Source organism: Leptonotus elevatus, chromosome 20 (assembly GCF_054856555.1).
Source record: "Leptonotus elevatus isolate MCC_2025b chromosome 20, RoL_Lele_1.0, whole genome shotgun sequence".
NCBI classification, from domain to species: domain Eukaryota; kingdom Metazoa; phylum Chordata; class Actinopteri; order Syngnathiformes; family Syngnathidae; genus Leptonotus; species Leptonotus elevatus.
The window spans coordinates 69,853-85,847 of NC_141258.1; the positions used below are offsets into that span (position 1 = coordinate 69,853).

Here is a 15,995-nt window from a genome sequence, read left to right on the forward strand (position 1 = left end):
TAATTTCATCCATTTTAGTACACGTATTGTTGGCAACTGTATTTATGTGCATGTGCTGGCACACCACACACTTGAAATTTGACAAAAGAATTTCATCCTCTCAACAGTCCAGCCTGTAATTTGTGCTCCGTGAAAGCAGACGGATCGTGTCTTTTGTTTAGTTTTTCAATGAGGCATTTGAAAACATCTGCTCTGACTTGCTAGACAACATTTGAGCAGATTCTCTTCAATGAAATCAGTTGATGTTTGCGCAGTCAATTTACAAATCATGTCTTGTTTTGGTCTAAAAGTATTTTTGAATCCGATGGATTGAAAAAGTAATGACGAGTTGAGAAAGATGCAGCTGATGATCGACATTGTGACCAATGATCAAAAGTTGAGATTTTTTTTATTGGCCATCTTTCATCTGGAGACCACGCCCCCAGCTATGACATCATTGTTGACGGCGCTCGCGCTTTATTTCATCTCAAATGTAAAAAAAGAAAAGAAAAGAAAAGAAAAAAGCACAGGTAGGCTGGAGGCGGGGCTTGCTCTCTTCTAGAAGCATTTGCGGTGGACAATGGACGGGCCGGCTTCGTCGTACTCCTGCTTGCTGATCCACATCTGCTGGAAGGTGGACAGCGACGCCAGGATGGAGCCGCCGATCCACACCGAGTACTTGCGCTCCGGGGGGGCGATGATCTAAATGGGCGGGACACACCTTTTGTTACCTTACAACAGCCTTTTTTTTCTTAGAGAGAGAGAGAAAAGCCTTACATATATTTTTGAATAAATAAACTGCCGTTATATATATATTTTTTAAATAAACCTTTCCTACTATTCATACCCCCCCCCCCCCCCCAAAAAAAACCCACACACATACAAAAACCCCACCTGACTCAATGAATTTGAGACTTGGGAATTGTCATTGCTGCGCTGCTCATGTGAAACATGCGCTTTGTGTGAAATCTGTTGGCCCTCTGGGGCCCCCTGCTGGCCTGCTGGCCTGATGGCAAGCTCCACTTCTCTGGTTGCGCTTGCAGCAGCAACAAAGCTCGCTCGCTATGCGCGTGCGCAGTCACCTTGATCTTCATGGTGCTGGGCGCCAGCGCGGTGATCTCCTTCTGCATGCGGTCGGCGATGCCGGGGTACATCGTGGTGCCCCCCGACAGCACGTTGTTGGCGTAGAGGTCCTTGCGGATGTCGATGTCGCACTTCATGATGCTGTTGTAGGTGGTCTCGTGGATGCCGGCCGACTCCATGCCTGCGGCCACGGCGCGCCGTTAGTACGCACGCACGCACGCACACACGCACGCGCGCAAGCGGACGGCCGCACTCGCCGATGAAGGAGGGCTGGAAGAGCGTCTCGGGGCACCGGAAGCGTTCGTTGCCGATGGTGATGACTTGGCCGTCGGGCAGCTCGTAACTCTTCTCCAGCGAGGACGAGGTGGCCGCCGTGCCCATCTCGTTCTCAAAGTCCAGGGCCACGTAGCACAGCTTCTCCTTGATGTCGCGCACGATCTCGCGCTCGGCTGGAAAAAACAAAAACACGGCGGGAGCTTCAAGTCAGCAGACGGACGCACACGGGCGGCAAATCCAGGTCCAGAAAGTGGCCCGGCGCTGAGATGAAGCCAAAGTGTGGCAGGCTTTGAACTTTGAACTTTGGGCATGGGCCTGCATTTCATTTGCCACCTCTGCTCGTGTTCACACTTTGGCTAGGATTTGTCTCCAAATTATTCACACAAACATAGTTGCGTATTTCACATGTCTTCTTTTTAAATGTATTTGGATTGTCCATCTTGCATGACTTCTCATTTGTAAATCGTCAATTCTGCTTGTGAGTTGTCAAATCAGATGGTTTGTGGATCTGCGCGCACGCGCATTTATTTTTTAGACTAACATCGCGCTGTTTTCAAAACCTTCACACCGTCGTCAAAAATTCAGGTTGTCTAAGGTCCGTTCCTCCTCCGTCCACAAGGAGGCAGTGTTGCGTCCCCATTGAACGTGAACGAGTCGTCTCTTATTTCTCCTTTCAAATTTCACATTGAAAAATTGAAAATGGGCCCTTCCTTAATGTCTGCCTTTATTTTACACAAGTCAGGAAACAGAATACGAGCCGAGTAAGTTGCCTTGACAAGACAAGTTCTATGTCATTCTGCTTGTAACTGGTACATTTTCTTCTTCTACTCCACTAAAGCAGCAGCGAGGTAACAAAAGGAAGAAGAGTGTCTTGCGAGTGAAAGCAAAACAAGCTCGGAGACGGCAACACTGCCTCCTCGTGGACGGAGGAGGAACGACGGGCCTTGAGACGTAAATATTTGACGTGTGTGAGCGATCATGATCAATACACAACATAAACAAACACCTGAAAATTGCAAATTTGGAAACACCTGACGGACGGAGGGATGAGTGGGCGGAGTCTCACGTACCCGTGGTGACGAAGCTGTATCCGCGTTCGGTCAGGATCTTCATGAGGTAGTCGGTGAGGTCGCGTCCGGCCAGGTCCAGCCTCATGATGGCGTGAGGCAGAGCGTAACCTTCGTAGATGGGAACGTTGTGGGTCACGCCGTCACCGGAGTCCAAAACGATGCCTGAAAGCAGGAGAGGAGGAAACCGCCGCGTGGGGTCGGGTCAGGTCAGGCGCGCTCGGCACGGGCGCGAGCGGGCGGGCGGGGGGCCACCTGTGGTGCGTCCTGAGGCGTAGAGGGACAAGACGGCCTGGATGGCAACGTACATGGCGGGAACGTTGAAGGTCTCAAACATGATCTGAAAGCAACACCAAAAGTTCAAGCGGGTCACAATCCAGCGAGTTGCGGCCTGACGCGGGTTCGACAAGTACTTTATATGACAACCGCGGTCCTCGGGGGAGGGGCACAACATCCAGCCTGTTTTACAAGTTTCCCTAATCTCAAGGTGATTCCAATCATCAGCAAGCCAGAGAAGCCCGATAACGATCCTCACCTGTGTCGGAATACGGAGACGTGGAAAACAGGCTGCCCCGAGGACAAACGCGACATATGCTGCAATGTGACCGGCAGGGGAAAAACACACGCACACACAAAATGGGCCCTGCCTGGCAGAGGATGTCGACCCTGAATGTGACGGTCAGCATGCAAAATAGTCGCGTGCGGCCGAGCAGGCGTGTCTGGACGCTCACCTGCGTCATTTTCTCCCGGTTGGCCTTGGGGTTGAGCGGCGCTTCGGTCAGGAGGGTGGGATGCTCCTCGGGGGCCACGCGCAGCTCGTTGTAGAAGGAGTGATGCCAGATCTGCAGGCCAACGGGAGAGCACATTGAGAGGAGGGGGCGGGGGCGGCGGCGGCGCATTTGGCGGCGGGCGCCACCTTCTCCATGTCGTCCCAGTTGGTGATGATGCCGTGCTCGATGGGGTACTTGAGGGTGAGGATTCCTCGCTTGCTCTGGGCCTCGTCGCCCACGTAGCTGTCCTTCTGGCCCATGCCCACCATCACACCCTGACGCCGCACACACATCAGCATCATCGTCATCATCATCATCATCAGCATTAGAAAAAGGAGGAGAGGTTTGTCGACCTGGTGGCGGGGCCGGCCCACGATGGACGGGAAGACGGCCCTGGGCGCGTCGTCTCCGGCAAATCCGGCTTTGCAAAGTCCCGAGCCGTTGTCGCACACCAGGGCCGTGCTCTCGTCGTCGTCGCACATGGCTGCAGGCGGGCGGGGCGACCACGCTAAGGGACACACACACACACACACACACACACACACACACACACGACAGGCGCATACATCATCAAGTCCAAGTCCGCTGGAACAGGTTTGGCCTCAACTCTGGGAAAACTTCCTAATTTGGGCATGCGGTGGTCGTGACATCCCCCCCCCCCCCCCCCCCCCCCCTACACCTCTCAGCTGTGTGCACCATATTTGGGCATCACATTCCTCCGTGCCTGCAAACGCATCACTGGCCTCGATCACGGAGACGAGCGGGAAGCGGCGGCCAATCAGTCGAGATCACAGGGAAACAAACGTGTTAAGATGATGAGGATGAGGAAACTGTGATGAAGACGAGCAAGCGAGCATGCAGGCGTGAAGAAGATGCAAATTTGAGGAGGATGTGAAGAAGAGTTTGCCGATCTTACTGTGGTGCTGCTGGTTAAAGGGGCAGGTCAGAAGGTCGACGAGTGAACGAGTGAGCGGGCGAGCGAGCGGGCGAGCGAGTGAGGCTCCCGTCCGAGGAGACACCTTAAGAAGCCTCCTCTTCTTCTTCATCCTCCTCCTCCTCTTCCTCTCATCCAGCCAAACAAGGAGCGGCACCCCGATTCCAGCCTCCTCGGTCCGCTCGACTCCTTATAGGGCAGGCCTCGGGGGAGTCGGCCAATGGCGTGCGCCGGGGACTTCCTCCCACCTGCCTGGCCTGGTGACGCTTTCATCACGAAGACGTTTGAAGACGAAAATCCTTCGGCTTCTTGTCTTGGTCCAGGTTGTTCTCCTGGTTGCGGTCCAACTTGTTCTGCAGGTCTGCTTGTCGTCCTGGTCTGAGTGCTCGTCAGTTGTTGACCCGACGCTGACCTTGCGATTGACCCCGAGCACCTTTTGGACACGCCCCCGCCCCCCTTCTTTGGCTTGCGGCGACCTTAAGATGCTGCTGCTGAGGATTGTGGGTAATGTAGTCGCGTGTGCAGGTGAAGACGATCGAGGTCGAAGGTCAGGATGGAAGCGCGCACACTTGCATCTCCTTAAAAGGAAAAGGAAGGACACACGAGCAACTTCCTGCTCAAACGTGCGCGCGTCAAAAGAGAAACGCAACAAGAAGCCAAACATCGGACGGAGTGTCATCAAATCCTAAAAAGGAGCAGCTCCTCACATCCCCCTCCCCCAATAAGGAGAAAAAACATGTGAGGGAGGGGCCACCGATTGATCACCTTTTTTTCTCTCACGCACGCGCGCACAGTCTTGCTCGACTTTGACCCAAGATGGGAAAACATTCCGACTTGCGACGCTCCAACGTGATTGGTCGGCCAACATACACACACGTCAAGCTGCTCTGGAATGTGTGTGTGTGTGTGTGTTCTGGTTGGTTTTTGGCGGCAACGATTGTGGAATGGGGAAACTTTGCTAGTTAGTTGGTATAATGTCACCCACTGGCCAGCAGGTGGCGCCTCAAGCACAAAAAAATATATATATATACACATTTGTGCTTTTTATGAGATCGGTCTCCGCATTTCATGTTGTCAAAATGTTTCCTTTTCTGCAAATGTTAATATTTTGATGACTTTTTGTTGAGTTCAATTTCAACCTTAAAGATCAAAGAGGCTGAATCCATCCCACTTGAGTCAGTGAATCGACTCGAGTGTTTCCAGTAAATCTAACGGAATCGGATTCTGTTGTAATTGGCTCAAAAAGGCTGATTTGTCTCAAATAGCCCCCCCAGACCTTCTGGTTAGAAAGCATGATGAGTGCACAGGTGTGCCTTAAGCCAGCGATGTGGCGTGCACTTGGCGTGTTGTCCGTCTGCCCACGGAATCGTCCGTTCTGTCTCGTCAGGAATTTGTTTGTCGGCCTCCACGCAATTAAAAAAAAACACTGTGGACCTTCGCCGGCGCCACGCTGGCCTCCAAGATGGTTCCGACGCGCTGATGGCGACCCGACGCAAACAAAGTGCCAGAGAACATTTGAGGGAAGCTTTCCGACACGCTCGCATGGACGGACGGCGGGTCGGCGTGCGGCCGCTTTGCCGATGGCGACGCGGCGACATCACGTGACCAGGCCCTCGACATTCGGCCTTCGGGACGTCGCTGGACATTTTGCGGATTTGTTCAACTTGGAAGGAAAACGTGCGACAAATGTCGTGAAGGACGACGCACACACGGGCGACCAATCAGCAGCCGTCGTCACGTATGAAACTAATCACAACTTTTTACTCAAATCATTTTTTACAAGACAGGACAGGACGTGTGTCAGTGTTTGTGCATTGGAGAAAAATCAAGCTCCGCCTCCTGACTGGCGCTCAGGACGTGGTCAACAAGTCGCTGCAGTTCGCCATCCAGCAGCGACCAATCCGCTCGGAAAACTTCCTGGAAGCACAAATACAAATGTGACTTTCGGGTGCGCGTCTTACAGGTGCGCGCGCGCGCATGTGCGTACCTTCTTCTTGTGTTTGGGCGGAGCCACGGGGGGGTTAAAGGTCATGTCTTTGACGTCATAATCTTCAAACAGTTGCACCGGTGACCTGGACGGGACGTGGACAAACGTTACCATAGCAACCAGATGGCGCAAGACGGCGCCGCGCACCAACCTGCGACTCAGCTCCAGCGGGAGCGACGACGCGCCTTCGCTGGGGGCGCCGACGCTCAGATGGGCCGCCAGCCGCCGCACCACCGGGTGGAAATGCCTCTGCGTGCACAGTACGCAAAGGTCACATGTAAAGGTCAGGCGCAAAGGTCACACGTGTGCATGTTTACCTGCAGTGTGTGCAGCTCCCACAAGGCGGTGTTGTGAGCGTTGCAGTGTTCGGGATGGTGAAGCTCGGCCAAGTACAAGCCGCTGCCCTGAACCTCGTTATCCAGCAGGAAGTCGCACCTTGGGAACGACTGACAGCAAACGCAAATCACAAATCCATTGACGTGCACGCACGCACGCACACACACACACTCACGTGCAGGCAGGCCCTGGCGGCGGCGAGGAGTCCGACGCTGGCGTGCGTCTGCACGTGCAAGCTGAGCGCGCTGAGTCGCTTGATGAACGCCATCGCCCTCTGCAGGCTGACCTGCTTCCTGCGGCGGATCAACATGGCGTCCAGGCAGCGCAGCACGATGACGATGTCATCGTTGGGAGCACCTGCAGGACCAGACTCGTCAGCGCTCCAATTTGGGGATGCCGGCGTCAAAAAAAAGGAAAAGGAAAAACTTGCGCAGTCGGACCGCATCAACTCGTTTGCACGCCAAAACGCTCGCATTGCAAATCATCTCCATCAAAATGATCCTAAAACTTTTTTTTTTCATGGGTTTAACATTTTGTAAAGCAAAAAGAAATGATGCTTCTTGTCCCAATGTGCTGTTCATTTTTGGCCAGACGGGGGCAGTATAACAAACGCACTCGCACCTGGAGACTTCTCACTACGACACTTAGTCATTCTTCACAGAGGATAAAGAATCAATGTCCAGCTGGCCTCGTTTCGCGATTGTGCAAGTGTTGACGTAACGAGCGGACGGTTGCAGACTCCGCCCACTGAAGGTGACGTGCTCGAGCACCCACCTGCGTGCAGCCGCGGCAACATGGCGTACAGCTCCGAGTAAAAGGTCAGCGGGTCGATGTTGAGGACGTCACCTGCCGGGCACAAACACTCGTGTATGAGTTCCTGCCGCGACGCACACGCACACGCGCGCGCACACGCACGCACCTTGACCTGACAGGATGGTGAAGACGGTCTGGATGCAGTGAAGTCTCTCCCGATTGGTCAGATCCTGCACGGCAGCCAGCAATCAAATGAATGGCGGGTTCCCGACACAGACGAGTGGGCGGAGTCTGTATCATACTCACTCCCGATTGGATAAGACTCTGAAGCACATTGAGCAGGTCGTCAAAGAACTCCAAGTTGATCAAATGGGCGAAACTGACAGGAGGTGACATCACAGTTAGTGTGTGCGCACGTGGGTATGAGCATGCGTGTGCGTGTGCGTGTGCGTTACTTGGCCAGCCCCTCCAGCACAGAAGGAAGGAGGACCGACTTGTGCGCTTTCTTCAGAATTCGAAAGTAGACGAGGAAGACGATGTTGAGCGTCTCCGTGTGCTGCAGGACAAAAAAGAGGAAAAAAATCACCAATCAACGCGTAGGCCGAGCGAAAAACGACTTCCTGACCACTCGTTTGCAGGTTCGAGCCTGCTTCAACTTGAAATTGTTGCGTCATCTGGCAAGCAAAAGGTCCATTTGGACTTTGTGGTGCGTTTCTTTGCGTTCGGTGGACGACGACAGAAAACCGACATCCGACTTTTAACGTGTGGAAGGAATTGTCAACCATCCATTGTTGAAAAATGTCACATGACTTGCCATCAAAGCGTTTACGTCCTCACCCAAAAAAACGTCCCAAAAATTGCAAATTGGAACCAATTGCGCCAAAAGTGGAATGTTAAGTAAACACACACGAGCCGTCCGTCACCATTTTCATCTTCTTGTCTTTGCTGTCCAACGCTTCGGCTTCCAAAAGTTCCTGCTGCAGTTTCTCCTCCGCCTTCTTCCACTGCACAAACAAACGGAGAGGGTTTGTTGTTGCTTGGCGACAGCCCCACGTGACCTCACGTGACCTCACGTGACCCCACGTGACCCCACGTGACCTCACCTTGCGCTGCATGCGCGACAGATTCTTCTTCTTGTCTTTGTGCGGCATGAGCTTGACGGCGGGCGTCATGTCCTTCACGTCCTTCTTGACCAGCGCTTCCTGGATTCGCACGCTCAGCAGCGTCTGCAGCACCTGCACGCACGCACACACACCAACTTCAGCCATATTGGATGTGGCAGATCCACCCGTCCGAAAAGGGACTCGAAAGAAGCAACAGTCAACGACGCATGTCGTGTGCTGTCGTCTGTATTGTCTGAAAACGTCAACGTTGCCGCGTTGGGGTCACGTGACGTCAATATTTGCTCGTCTCCTCTTGACTTGAATTTGAATCGTGTTATTGAAAGGTGACGAAAGGTGTGCTCACCTGAGGCCTGACGTTGTAGTTGAGACTTTTGAGCAGACCCGAGATGACTCGAACGGCGGCCAGCGAGGCCCCGCCCACCCTGTCCTGGCGAAAGAGCTGGGCGAAGGCGCGGCAGCACATGTCCGACACCTGAGCAGAGGAGACGCGGGTCAGGCGGCGCCGACGGGGCAAGGGCGGCGGGCGGCGGGCGAGACGGAACGAGCGCTCACCGTCCCGTCGTTGGCGAGCGGCGCCAGCGCCACCAGGATGTTGTTGTGGAAGTTGAAGTGCGACATGGCTTGCATCAGCTCGCACAGGCAGCGCACCGCCACAAGCGCCAGGCCCGAGTACGAGTCCACCGGCACGGCCCGGCTGCGCTTGCTCTTCTGCTGCTTCCAGTCTGCACGCAAACGCACGTCAGGCGTCGTCGCAAACGGACAAAGAAAGGCGAGCGGCACGTTGACCGCAAATCCACAGAAAACATCCAAAGCGGGACAATCGCATTTTTCCTTCACAAGTTTCCAGACAATAAGGTTGCACTTGATTTTTTTTGTGCCGACGTCGTCAATTCTTATCATATGTGGAGTTTCGGGGTCGTTTGAATTTGAACAACACCGACGTTTGTAGTCGTGCAACAAAGTAGGTCGCTCGATTGACTTCCATTTATTACATCCTATTTACTCACCCTTTTTTTTTCATTTGTCACTCAAACACTCCATATAAAAACAAAACTAATACTAAACAAAAATGAAGTCTTTGAAGTGAATACAAAGTTGCAAAATGAAAAGCATGTCAGCGAACCGCAAGCGTCGGCCAGCCACCGACTTGCGCATGAATGGACTGTCAATGGCGGCCATCTTACGCTGCCACTCACTCGAATACATTATTTTCTGCGCTTATGGCGAAAATTGCACCATGTTCGACGTTTCATTTCCATTTTCTCTTGTAAGGTTTGCCTCCGGGTGCGACTCGAAGATTCGTCTGCATCGTGTTGAAAGAGGCATCAAGTGAAGCAAGTGGCTGCCAAAGGTCAACCCGACGACCTCTGCCCGTCACCACATTGAGACTCGGAACGCAAACAGCCACGTTTGCCCTTTGCAAGGCTCTCGTGACTCTCATAAGAAGAAGGCAAGATGGCTGCCGGCCGGCTGGCCTACCTTTGATGATCTGCTCCATATCCTCCAGGTACAACTTGTACTGACTCAGCAGGCCTTCTTCAAACTCTCGCAGCTGCTGCGTCTCCTTCTTCACCTGAGATGACGGATGTCGTGGTGGAAATGACATCAGCGAGCACCGGAACCGCCCGCCACCCGCCCACGCCATGCGCTACCTTGGTGGCTTTCTCGGCGGAGGTCAAAGGTCGGATCTTGTAGGCGGGGGAGATGTCTTTGAAGATTTCCATCAAGGACACCATCACCAGCTTCCGGACCGTCACCGCCACGCTGGGGTCCGCCTCCATCAGCATGCCGCGCAGCTGCTTCACGCACTTGATCTGCACGCACACACTTATAAGTCAGCTCTCACGCACGCACACAAATGCCGGCGTGCGGGTCTTACATTGTTGACGGGGTCGGCGATGACGGACGACGCCAGGCGCGCAATGGTCAACTTCCTGTCTTTGACCTTGCACATCCTCACTTCCTGTTGCTGCGCCGGCGTCAGCGTCGGCCCATTCACTAGCTCCGCCCCTCCTGGGAAAAAGGGCGTGGCCACGTGATTGACAGCCCTTGCGAGGAAAGCCCACGGCAAGCTTCCTTGGTTGCTATGGCGACGGTTGCGGTCACGAGATGGCGGCAAGTTTGAAGGTGGTCCGTACCCGTTTCAGCCTCCTGTGTGGCTTCCTCTTCTTCCTCCTCCTCTTCCTCCTCCGGCTGCTTGGTCACCGCTGCACGCGGCCAACACAAGCGCATCAAAAGACGAGCGACGGCAGCAGCTGTCAAATTTGTCAACCGTCCTCACCAACGTGACATTGACATGTTCTCGGAATGCCTTGCAAGTGATCATTCATAAGTTTGACAGAAACAACGTATTGATTGTGATCACTTTCCGAATGATCGGAGTCTTCACATATTAACAAATGCAAGGTTATTAAATGTAATTGAAGTAAGCAAATATGCTTGTTTGTTGTTTTTGCGCAAACGACTCCCCGAAAAGTGTCTCTCCCTCCCAAAAAGGTTGCTGCTGCTGCTACGGCACAAGTGGGCTCCCTCTAGTGGTGCACCAAACAATGGCAGACCCCAATCACGTGGGCGCGTCCGGCTATATTACGGGACGTTCGCTAAACACATTCCAGTTGTTTGCAACAACAAACTTGCATTGAAACTTTTCCAGCCGATTGTAAGAAAACGTTTACTGAGGTACAATTGACACTTGAAGCCTGAATCATTATTGAAGAACATTTTCCAATATTTAAGGGTCAAAGCTTGCAATAAGATGAAAAATGGCTTTTTGGAATAAGCTTTTTGACCCCGATGCTGACTTTTTGAGCGTGAATGCGGACGAGGTCACCTCTGTGCACGCTCTGCGGGATGAGTCGCGTCTTGTCTTTGATGGGCAGCAAGTGGACCACTTCCTCCTCCGGCACGGCCGCCATCTTCCTGGGAATCTTCTCGTACCCACGGACCACCTCCGACTTGCGCTTCTTGGCGCCGTGCACCGGCCCACTAAGACGCACGCACACGCAGTGACGTCAAGACATGCGACGCGCACGCACCCTCGCGGGTGTGCGCACCGGCCTTTACCACGACGACAGGTCCCTGCTGAGGAAGGAGGACATCTGCTGCAGGTCGCTGTCGTCCATCATGTCGGTGGGCAAAGTCTCCAGGAAGTGCTCCTCCTCCTCTTCCTCCTCTGACAGACGCACATCACATGAGCTTCACACTGGGCCGACACGGCGGCGGTTGGACTCACCGGGCCTTTTGGCGGTGACGTCGAGCGGGCGGGGCGCTGGCCGTGCCGCGCCCTTGATCGCCTGCCGCATCCGCTTGTGCTCCTTGCGCTGCTTCTTGTCGCAGTTCTGCCGCTTCATCTGCCGGTTCTTCAGCTTGTTGTCCAGCTTCATGCCGCTCGTCTTCAGCAGCCGGCGAAACGACGGCCGGCGCTTCTTGGAGCGCGACTGCGGCTGGCCAGCGGCAAACGATGGACGGAGGTCACACACGGGAAAGCACAAACAAGCGCGCTGGCTTCTTTCGCCCGCATCGCAACTATTTTTCCTTTTTACAACTGCTGCGGAATCATTTTTCAGTGCACTTTATCAGTTATACAGAACAACATTTTTTTCTTTTTAATTGGCTCACAACTTATTGAAATAATCTTTTTGAAGACTCCTGAATTGTGGCTGGCATTTTTTTCTTCTTAAATTGGCATTTTAAAGTATGCCAATGACTCACTCGGACGACTTGCTTCCGCCATCAAACCGGATGTGTTGGACCCTACAAAAAAATCCCTATAAAGTGTAGCTAAGCGCCAGAGAGTGAGAATTTTCTGCCAAGATAACTTTAATACAACGTGTAGAAAAGAGAACGGCACAACCGCGACAGGCGAACTTGCAGAAATAACAACTCTCAATTTACGACTTATTTTTCCTATTGTGGCATTGAGTTGCAATTTGCCTCCTGGCTTTGAATTTGGGCCCGTTTTACAGCCGCGTCCTCTCGCTTTACTTGAGTCATTTTAGTCATTGTGCCCTATGAAACAATTTGAGACTTTTTCCATGATTATACAAATGAACTTGACTTGAGTTGCGATGAAGCCCCACGACAACTCTTCCAAATGGTGAAACAATGCACAATATTTCTCCTTTACAGAAAACGGAGATCCCAGCCCTCAGACTGTCCTGCACGACTGCTCAGTTTTGGCTTCCTTCTTGTATTTTTGCACGTGACAACCTTAGGAGCCTAAAGTGCCAAACAAGCCCACAAAGCATGTGTTACTCGTGGGTTTGAACCAAAACGACGTCACGTGAAATCAGAAGCTTGGGAAGGCACCGAGAAAGTTGCCAGACGGTTGACAAGATGGACGTCGTTCAAAAGATCAATTCACCAAAAAGCGACGTTTGATTTCTGTGGAGAATTGTACTCACCGGAGCCATAATGATGGTGAAAAGTGTGCTCAGGTCGAAGGCAAAACACAAGCGTTCCGCACGCGTGTATCGACTCCGCGACCCGGAAACGAACAAAAGTCGAAGTGCGAACTGACTAAAATGCGACCGCCACGATGTAGACAGCGACCCTGGCGGCAGGAGGTCGCACTGCACACGGTCCGCCCTCAAAATGCTTGTTTCCATTTTCTCAACTCGGATTCGAAAAGGAAAAAAAACGCAGCTGTAGACAACAAAAAGAAAGAAAATAATCAGTGACTTCCTATAGAGCCAACATGACACACAATTGGAGTATAAACTCATGTTTTTACAAATACTACAGCTTACATTTGTGAAACAAACTTATCACGAGACTGTCTTTCGTCTAATACCTTACGTGGATCTTTGGGCTTCATCTCATGTGAAACGTTTTTATTTCAGCATTCCAGACAGAAGAATTAAGACCAAACAGTCCTTTGAGAGGTGAAGTTTACTTGAGTACAAAACACTTGGTGACAAATACTCGTAGAACATAAAGAAAACAAATACTAAAGTAAAACAATGGCTAACAAACCTGCTCTCAAAACTAAAAATAAATGAAACAAACTTCAAATGAAATGAAAAATCCATAATTCTTCTAACCATGTTTCTGTGTAAGGCCCAATTTGCCTCGGCCGTGTCGCGTCGCTAGCTAGATGTGATCGGGCCGCAAGATTGCATCATGTCAACTCTTTCTTTGAAAAACAACATAACCACCATAAACCACAATCCGCTCCCGCTTCGACAGTTGCCGGGGCAACCACGATCGTGGACGCCATCTTGCTCATTTCCTGCCAATCGTGTAGCGTGACGCCGTCGACGGGGGCGCGAGGACCCCGATGCCGTCGGGCGGCCCCGTCACATCCGCTACCGACATCGTCCGGCCAAGAAATTCTGACAACAAAAAGTCAGCAGGTGTGCAATCAAAAGAGGAAGACGTCGTGTCGGGCGTGTCGGGGCCGCCATCAGGCATAGACGCACTTGTGCGTCTTGAGGTTGCGTCCGTTGGCGTAGGCCTTGCCGCACTTGTCGCAGATGAAGAGCTTTCTGCCGGCGTGCACGTGACTCTTGTGCGTGCGCAGGTGGCTGCCCTGGATGAAGGTCTTGAGGCACACGTCGCAGGTGTACGGACGCTCGCCCGTGTGCACGCGCACGTGAAGCTTCAGGCTGTTGTTGTTGTTGAAGCTCTTGCAGCAGACGTCGCAGACGTACGGCCGCTCGCCCGAGTGCGTGCGGCGGTGCGTGATCAGGCTGCTCTGCTGGCTGAAGGCCTTGCCGCACTGGCGGCACGCGTACGGTCGCTCGCCCGTGTGCACGCGGCGGTGGATCTTCAGGTTGACCTTCTGGCGGAAAGTCTTGGCGCAAAAGTCGCAGGCGTAGGGCCGCACGCCGCTGTGCAGTCGCACGTGGTTCTTCAGGTTGACCACGTGCCGGAAGCTTTTGGGGCAAAACTGGCACTTGAGGGGCTTCTGGCCCGTGTGGACCAGTTCGTGGGTCTTGAGCGTGGCGGCGCGCGTGAAGCCTTTGCCGCACTCGCCGCAGCAGAAGGACTTGCTGCCCATGTGGCTGTTGGTGTGCCGCCGCAGGTTGTGTCTCAGGGTGAAGCGGCGGCCGCAGAGCTCGCAGGCAAACGGCTTGTCGGCCGCGCCGCCCGGCGCCTCGGGCTCCCACGCGACGGCCCCCGACTCGCACGAGTGCCAGCTGGCGGACGGCTCGGCGTCCAGTCCGCCGCCTGCTAGGAGACAAAAAAAGCACAAGAAGCCAATTGTGGTGGTGACGGCCAGACAGTCGCACCAAAAGGAGGCGCAAAACTGCTTTGCAAAGCAAAAGTTAGTGAACCGAGGTTCCGTTACAAGAGTTCGACCTTCACGTCTTTTCAATTCCCTGCACTGATGATGAAGTTGACTCCAAAACTCAAATCATGGCTCACAAGACAAAGCAAAACATTTGTCCGACAGACGGAACCGTATGTGGAAAAACCCCCGAGTGGAGGTTTTGTTTTGGGTGCGGCGGGGTTCTCACACTCAGCGATGGCGTCCGGGTCACTGGCGGCCAGGATGGACGGCTCACGGTCCGGCGATTCGTCCTGCTTCCACAAATGCATCAGCGAGAGCCGCCAAGTGTGACAGCGGCCGGTCGAATGTGGGGGCTTACCTGAGCCGGCGCGGAGGTGCCACTACTCAGGGAAGGGACGTCATACGAGTGCTCCGCCTCTGTGCGGGCAGACGGAAGGCAAGTTAGCTTCCTGAGATGTGACATTACGAGGGGCGGGGCTCAGCACGGACCCAAGCAGGGTTTCTTGAGGACGTTGATGATGGCAACCCGCGCCGTCTCGTCGCCACCGCCACGGGCTCGCTTGCCGCAACGTCTCGATTTGACCATATCGACGATGTTGACGATCTTGCCCAGAGCTTCGTTGGCCAGCGTCTCCAATATGGTGGCAAAGCACACCTGGGACAGACGTTCACGTCACGTGAGATTTAATGCACCATACATACATGAGATGTGAATTTTTGTGACGATTCATATCAGCGAGTGACGTCAACATTTTTCACATGTACATTATTTAGGGCCAACATTTTGGGATGCCCACACACTTTTGGCTCGGCGCGCTCATTCGACCTCCTCGTCCTAGGGTTAGATATTTGTAATCCTCACATTACAAGTGACCTACGACAGTTTCGGTTACGCGAACGAACAGTTTGCGCACTTTGTACATTGACGCTTTATGACTTCCAGGAGTTGATGAGCCACATCCAAAATGGCGGACGCGCTGACGCACAACGGCGTTTCAATGACGCTAGTCAGAACTCACCAGCTTCTCGCGGCTCTCTCCGCGTACGTTGGCCTCGCACGGAGATTCGCCTCCGGGCGCGAGGTCGCCGATTGGGTCGCTTCCGCCTCGCCGCTGCTTGTGAAACTCGGCCACGGCGGCGAGCACGAGCGCCTCCATGACGGCGGCCAGCTGCGCGTGCACGTCCGCGCTCATTTTGACGCCTAACGCCAACCGATGACTTCTCTTCTTACCTCGGACTTGAATTTCAACTCGCTTGGAAGTTTTCGAAAACAGACGTCCCTTGTGATGACAGCCAACGTGACATGCACTACAAGGCGAACTCACGAGTCACTACCCCGGAAGAGTTTGTTTTCGTCATCGTGTCGCACTTCCGGCAACTTCCAAGCATGCGCAATCATGGATTTTTTTTTCACACAAAAAGAAAGAAATAAACGGCTAATGTATGTCTGA

General features: G+C 53.2%; 3 protein-coding genes across 5 annotated transcripts; all 3 read right to left on the reverse strand.

Annotated features, from left to right (window-relative positions):
• Positions 1 to 369: 369 nt before the first annotated feature.
• Positions 370 to 4,261, reverse strand: acta2 (actin alpha 2, smooth muscle). Its single transcript, XM_086063670.1, has 9 exons — positions 4,092 to 4,261; positions 3,529 to 3,683; positions 3,322 to 3,450; positions 3,137 to 3,247; positions 2,661 to 2,745; positions 2,409 to 2,570; positions 1,320 to 1,511; positions 1,062 to 1,243; positions 370 to 681 (listed from the first exon to the last, which is right to left on the reverse strand). The coding sequence occupies exons 1-9, from the start codon at positions 4,219 to 4,221 to the stop codon at positions 538 to 540; spliced, it is 1,290 nt and encodes a 429-aa protein (XP_085919796.1). The 5' UTR covers positions 4,222 to 4,261; the 3' UTR covers positions 370 to 537.
• A 1,591-nt stretch (positions 4,262 to 5,852) lies between these two features.
• Positions 5,853 to 12,796, reverse strand: noc3l (NOC3-like DNA replication regulator). 2 transcript variants are annotated; one of them, XM_086063662.1, is made up of 21 exons: positions 12,713 to 12,796; positions 11,542 to 11,752; positions 11,373 to 11,481; positions 11,140 to 11,294; positions 10,448 to 10,516; positions 10,189 to 10,322; positions 9,962 to 10,123; positions 9,789 to 9,882; positions 8,862 to 9,031; positions 8,653 to 8,781; positions 8,289 to 8,420; positions 8,109 to 8,189; positions 7,641 to 7,741; positions 7,492 to 7,564; positions 7,352 to 7,415; positions 7,207 to 7,278; positions 6,608 to 6,789; positions 6,414 to 6,542; positions 6,248 to 6,345; positions 6,097 to 6,181; positions 5,853 to 6,026 (listed from the first exon to the last, which is right to left on the reverse strand). In XM_086063662.1, exons 1-21 carry the CDS (start codon positions 12,719 to 12,721, stop codon positions 5,910 to 5,912), a joined length of 2,376 nt encoding a protein of 791 aa, XP_085919788.1. In that variant the 5' UTR covers positions 12,722 to 12,796; the 3' UTR covers positions 5,853 to 5,909. The 2 variants fall into 2 exon arrangements, with proteins under 2 accessions (XP_085919788.1, XP_085919787.1); XM_086063661.1 differs by having other exon boundaries at positions 10,448 to 10,564.
• A 330-nt stretch (positions 12,797 to 13,126) lies between these two features.
• LOC147156197 (uncharacterized) lies at positions 13,127 to 15,893 on the reverse strand. Of its 2 annotated transcripts, none has more exons than XM_086064580.1 (5): positions 15,564 to 15,893; positions 15,034 to 15,199; positions 14,903 to 14,961; positions 14,771 to 14,834; positions 13,127 to 14,480 (listed from the first exon to the last, which is right to left on the reverse strand). In XM_086064580.1, exons 1-5 carry the CDS (start codon positions 15,735 to 15,737, stop codon positions 13,714 to 13,716), a joined length of 1,230 nt encoding a protein of 409 aa, XP_085920706.1. In that variant the 5' UTR covers positions 15,738 to 15,893; the 3' UTR covers positions 13,127 to 13,713. The 2 variants fall into 2 exon arrangements, with proteins under 2 accessions (XP_085920706.1, XP_085920705.1); XM_086064579.1 differs by having other exon boundaries at positions 13,127 to 14,483.
• Positions 15,894 to 15,995: the final 102 nt, after the last annotated feature.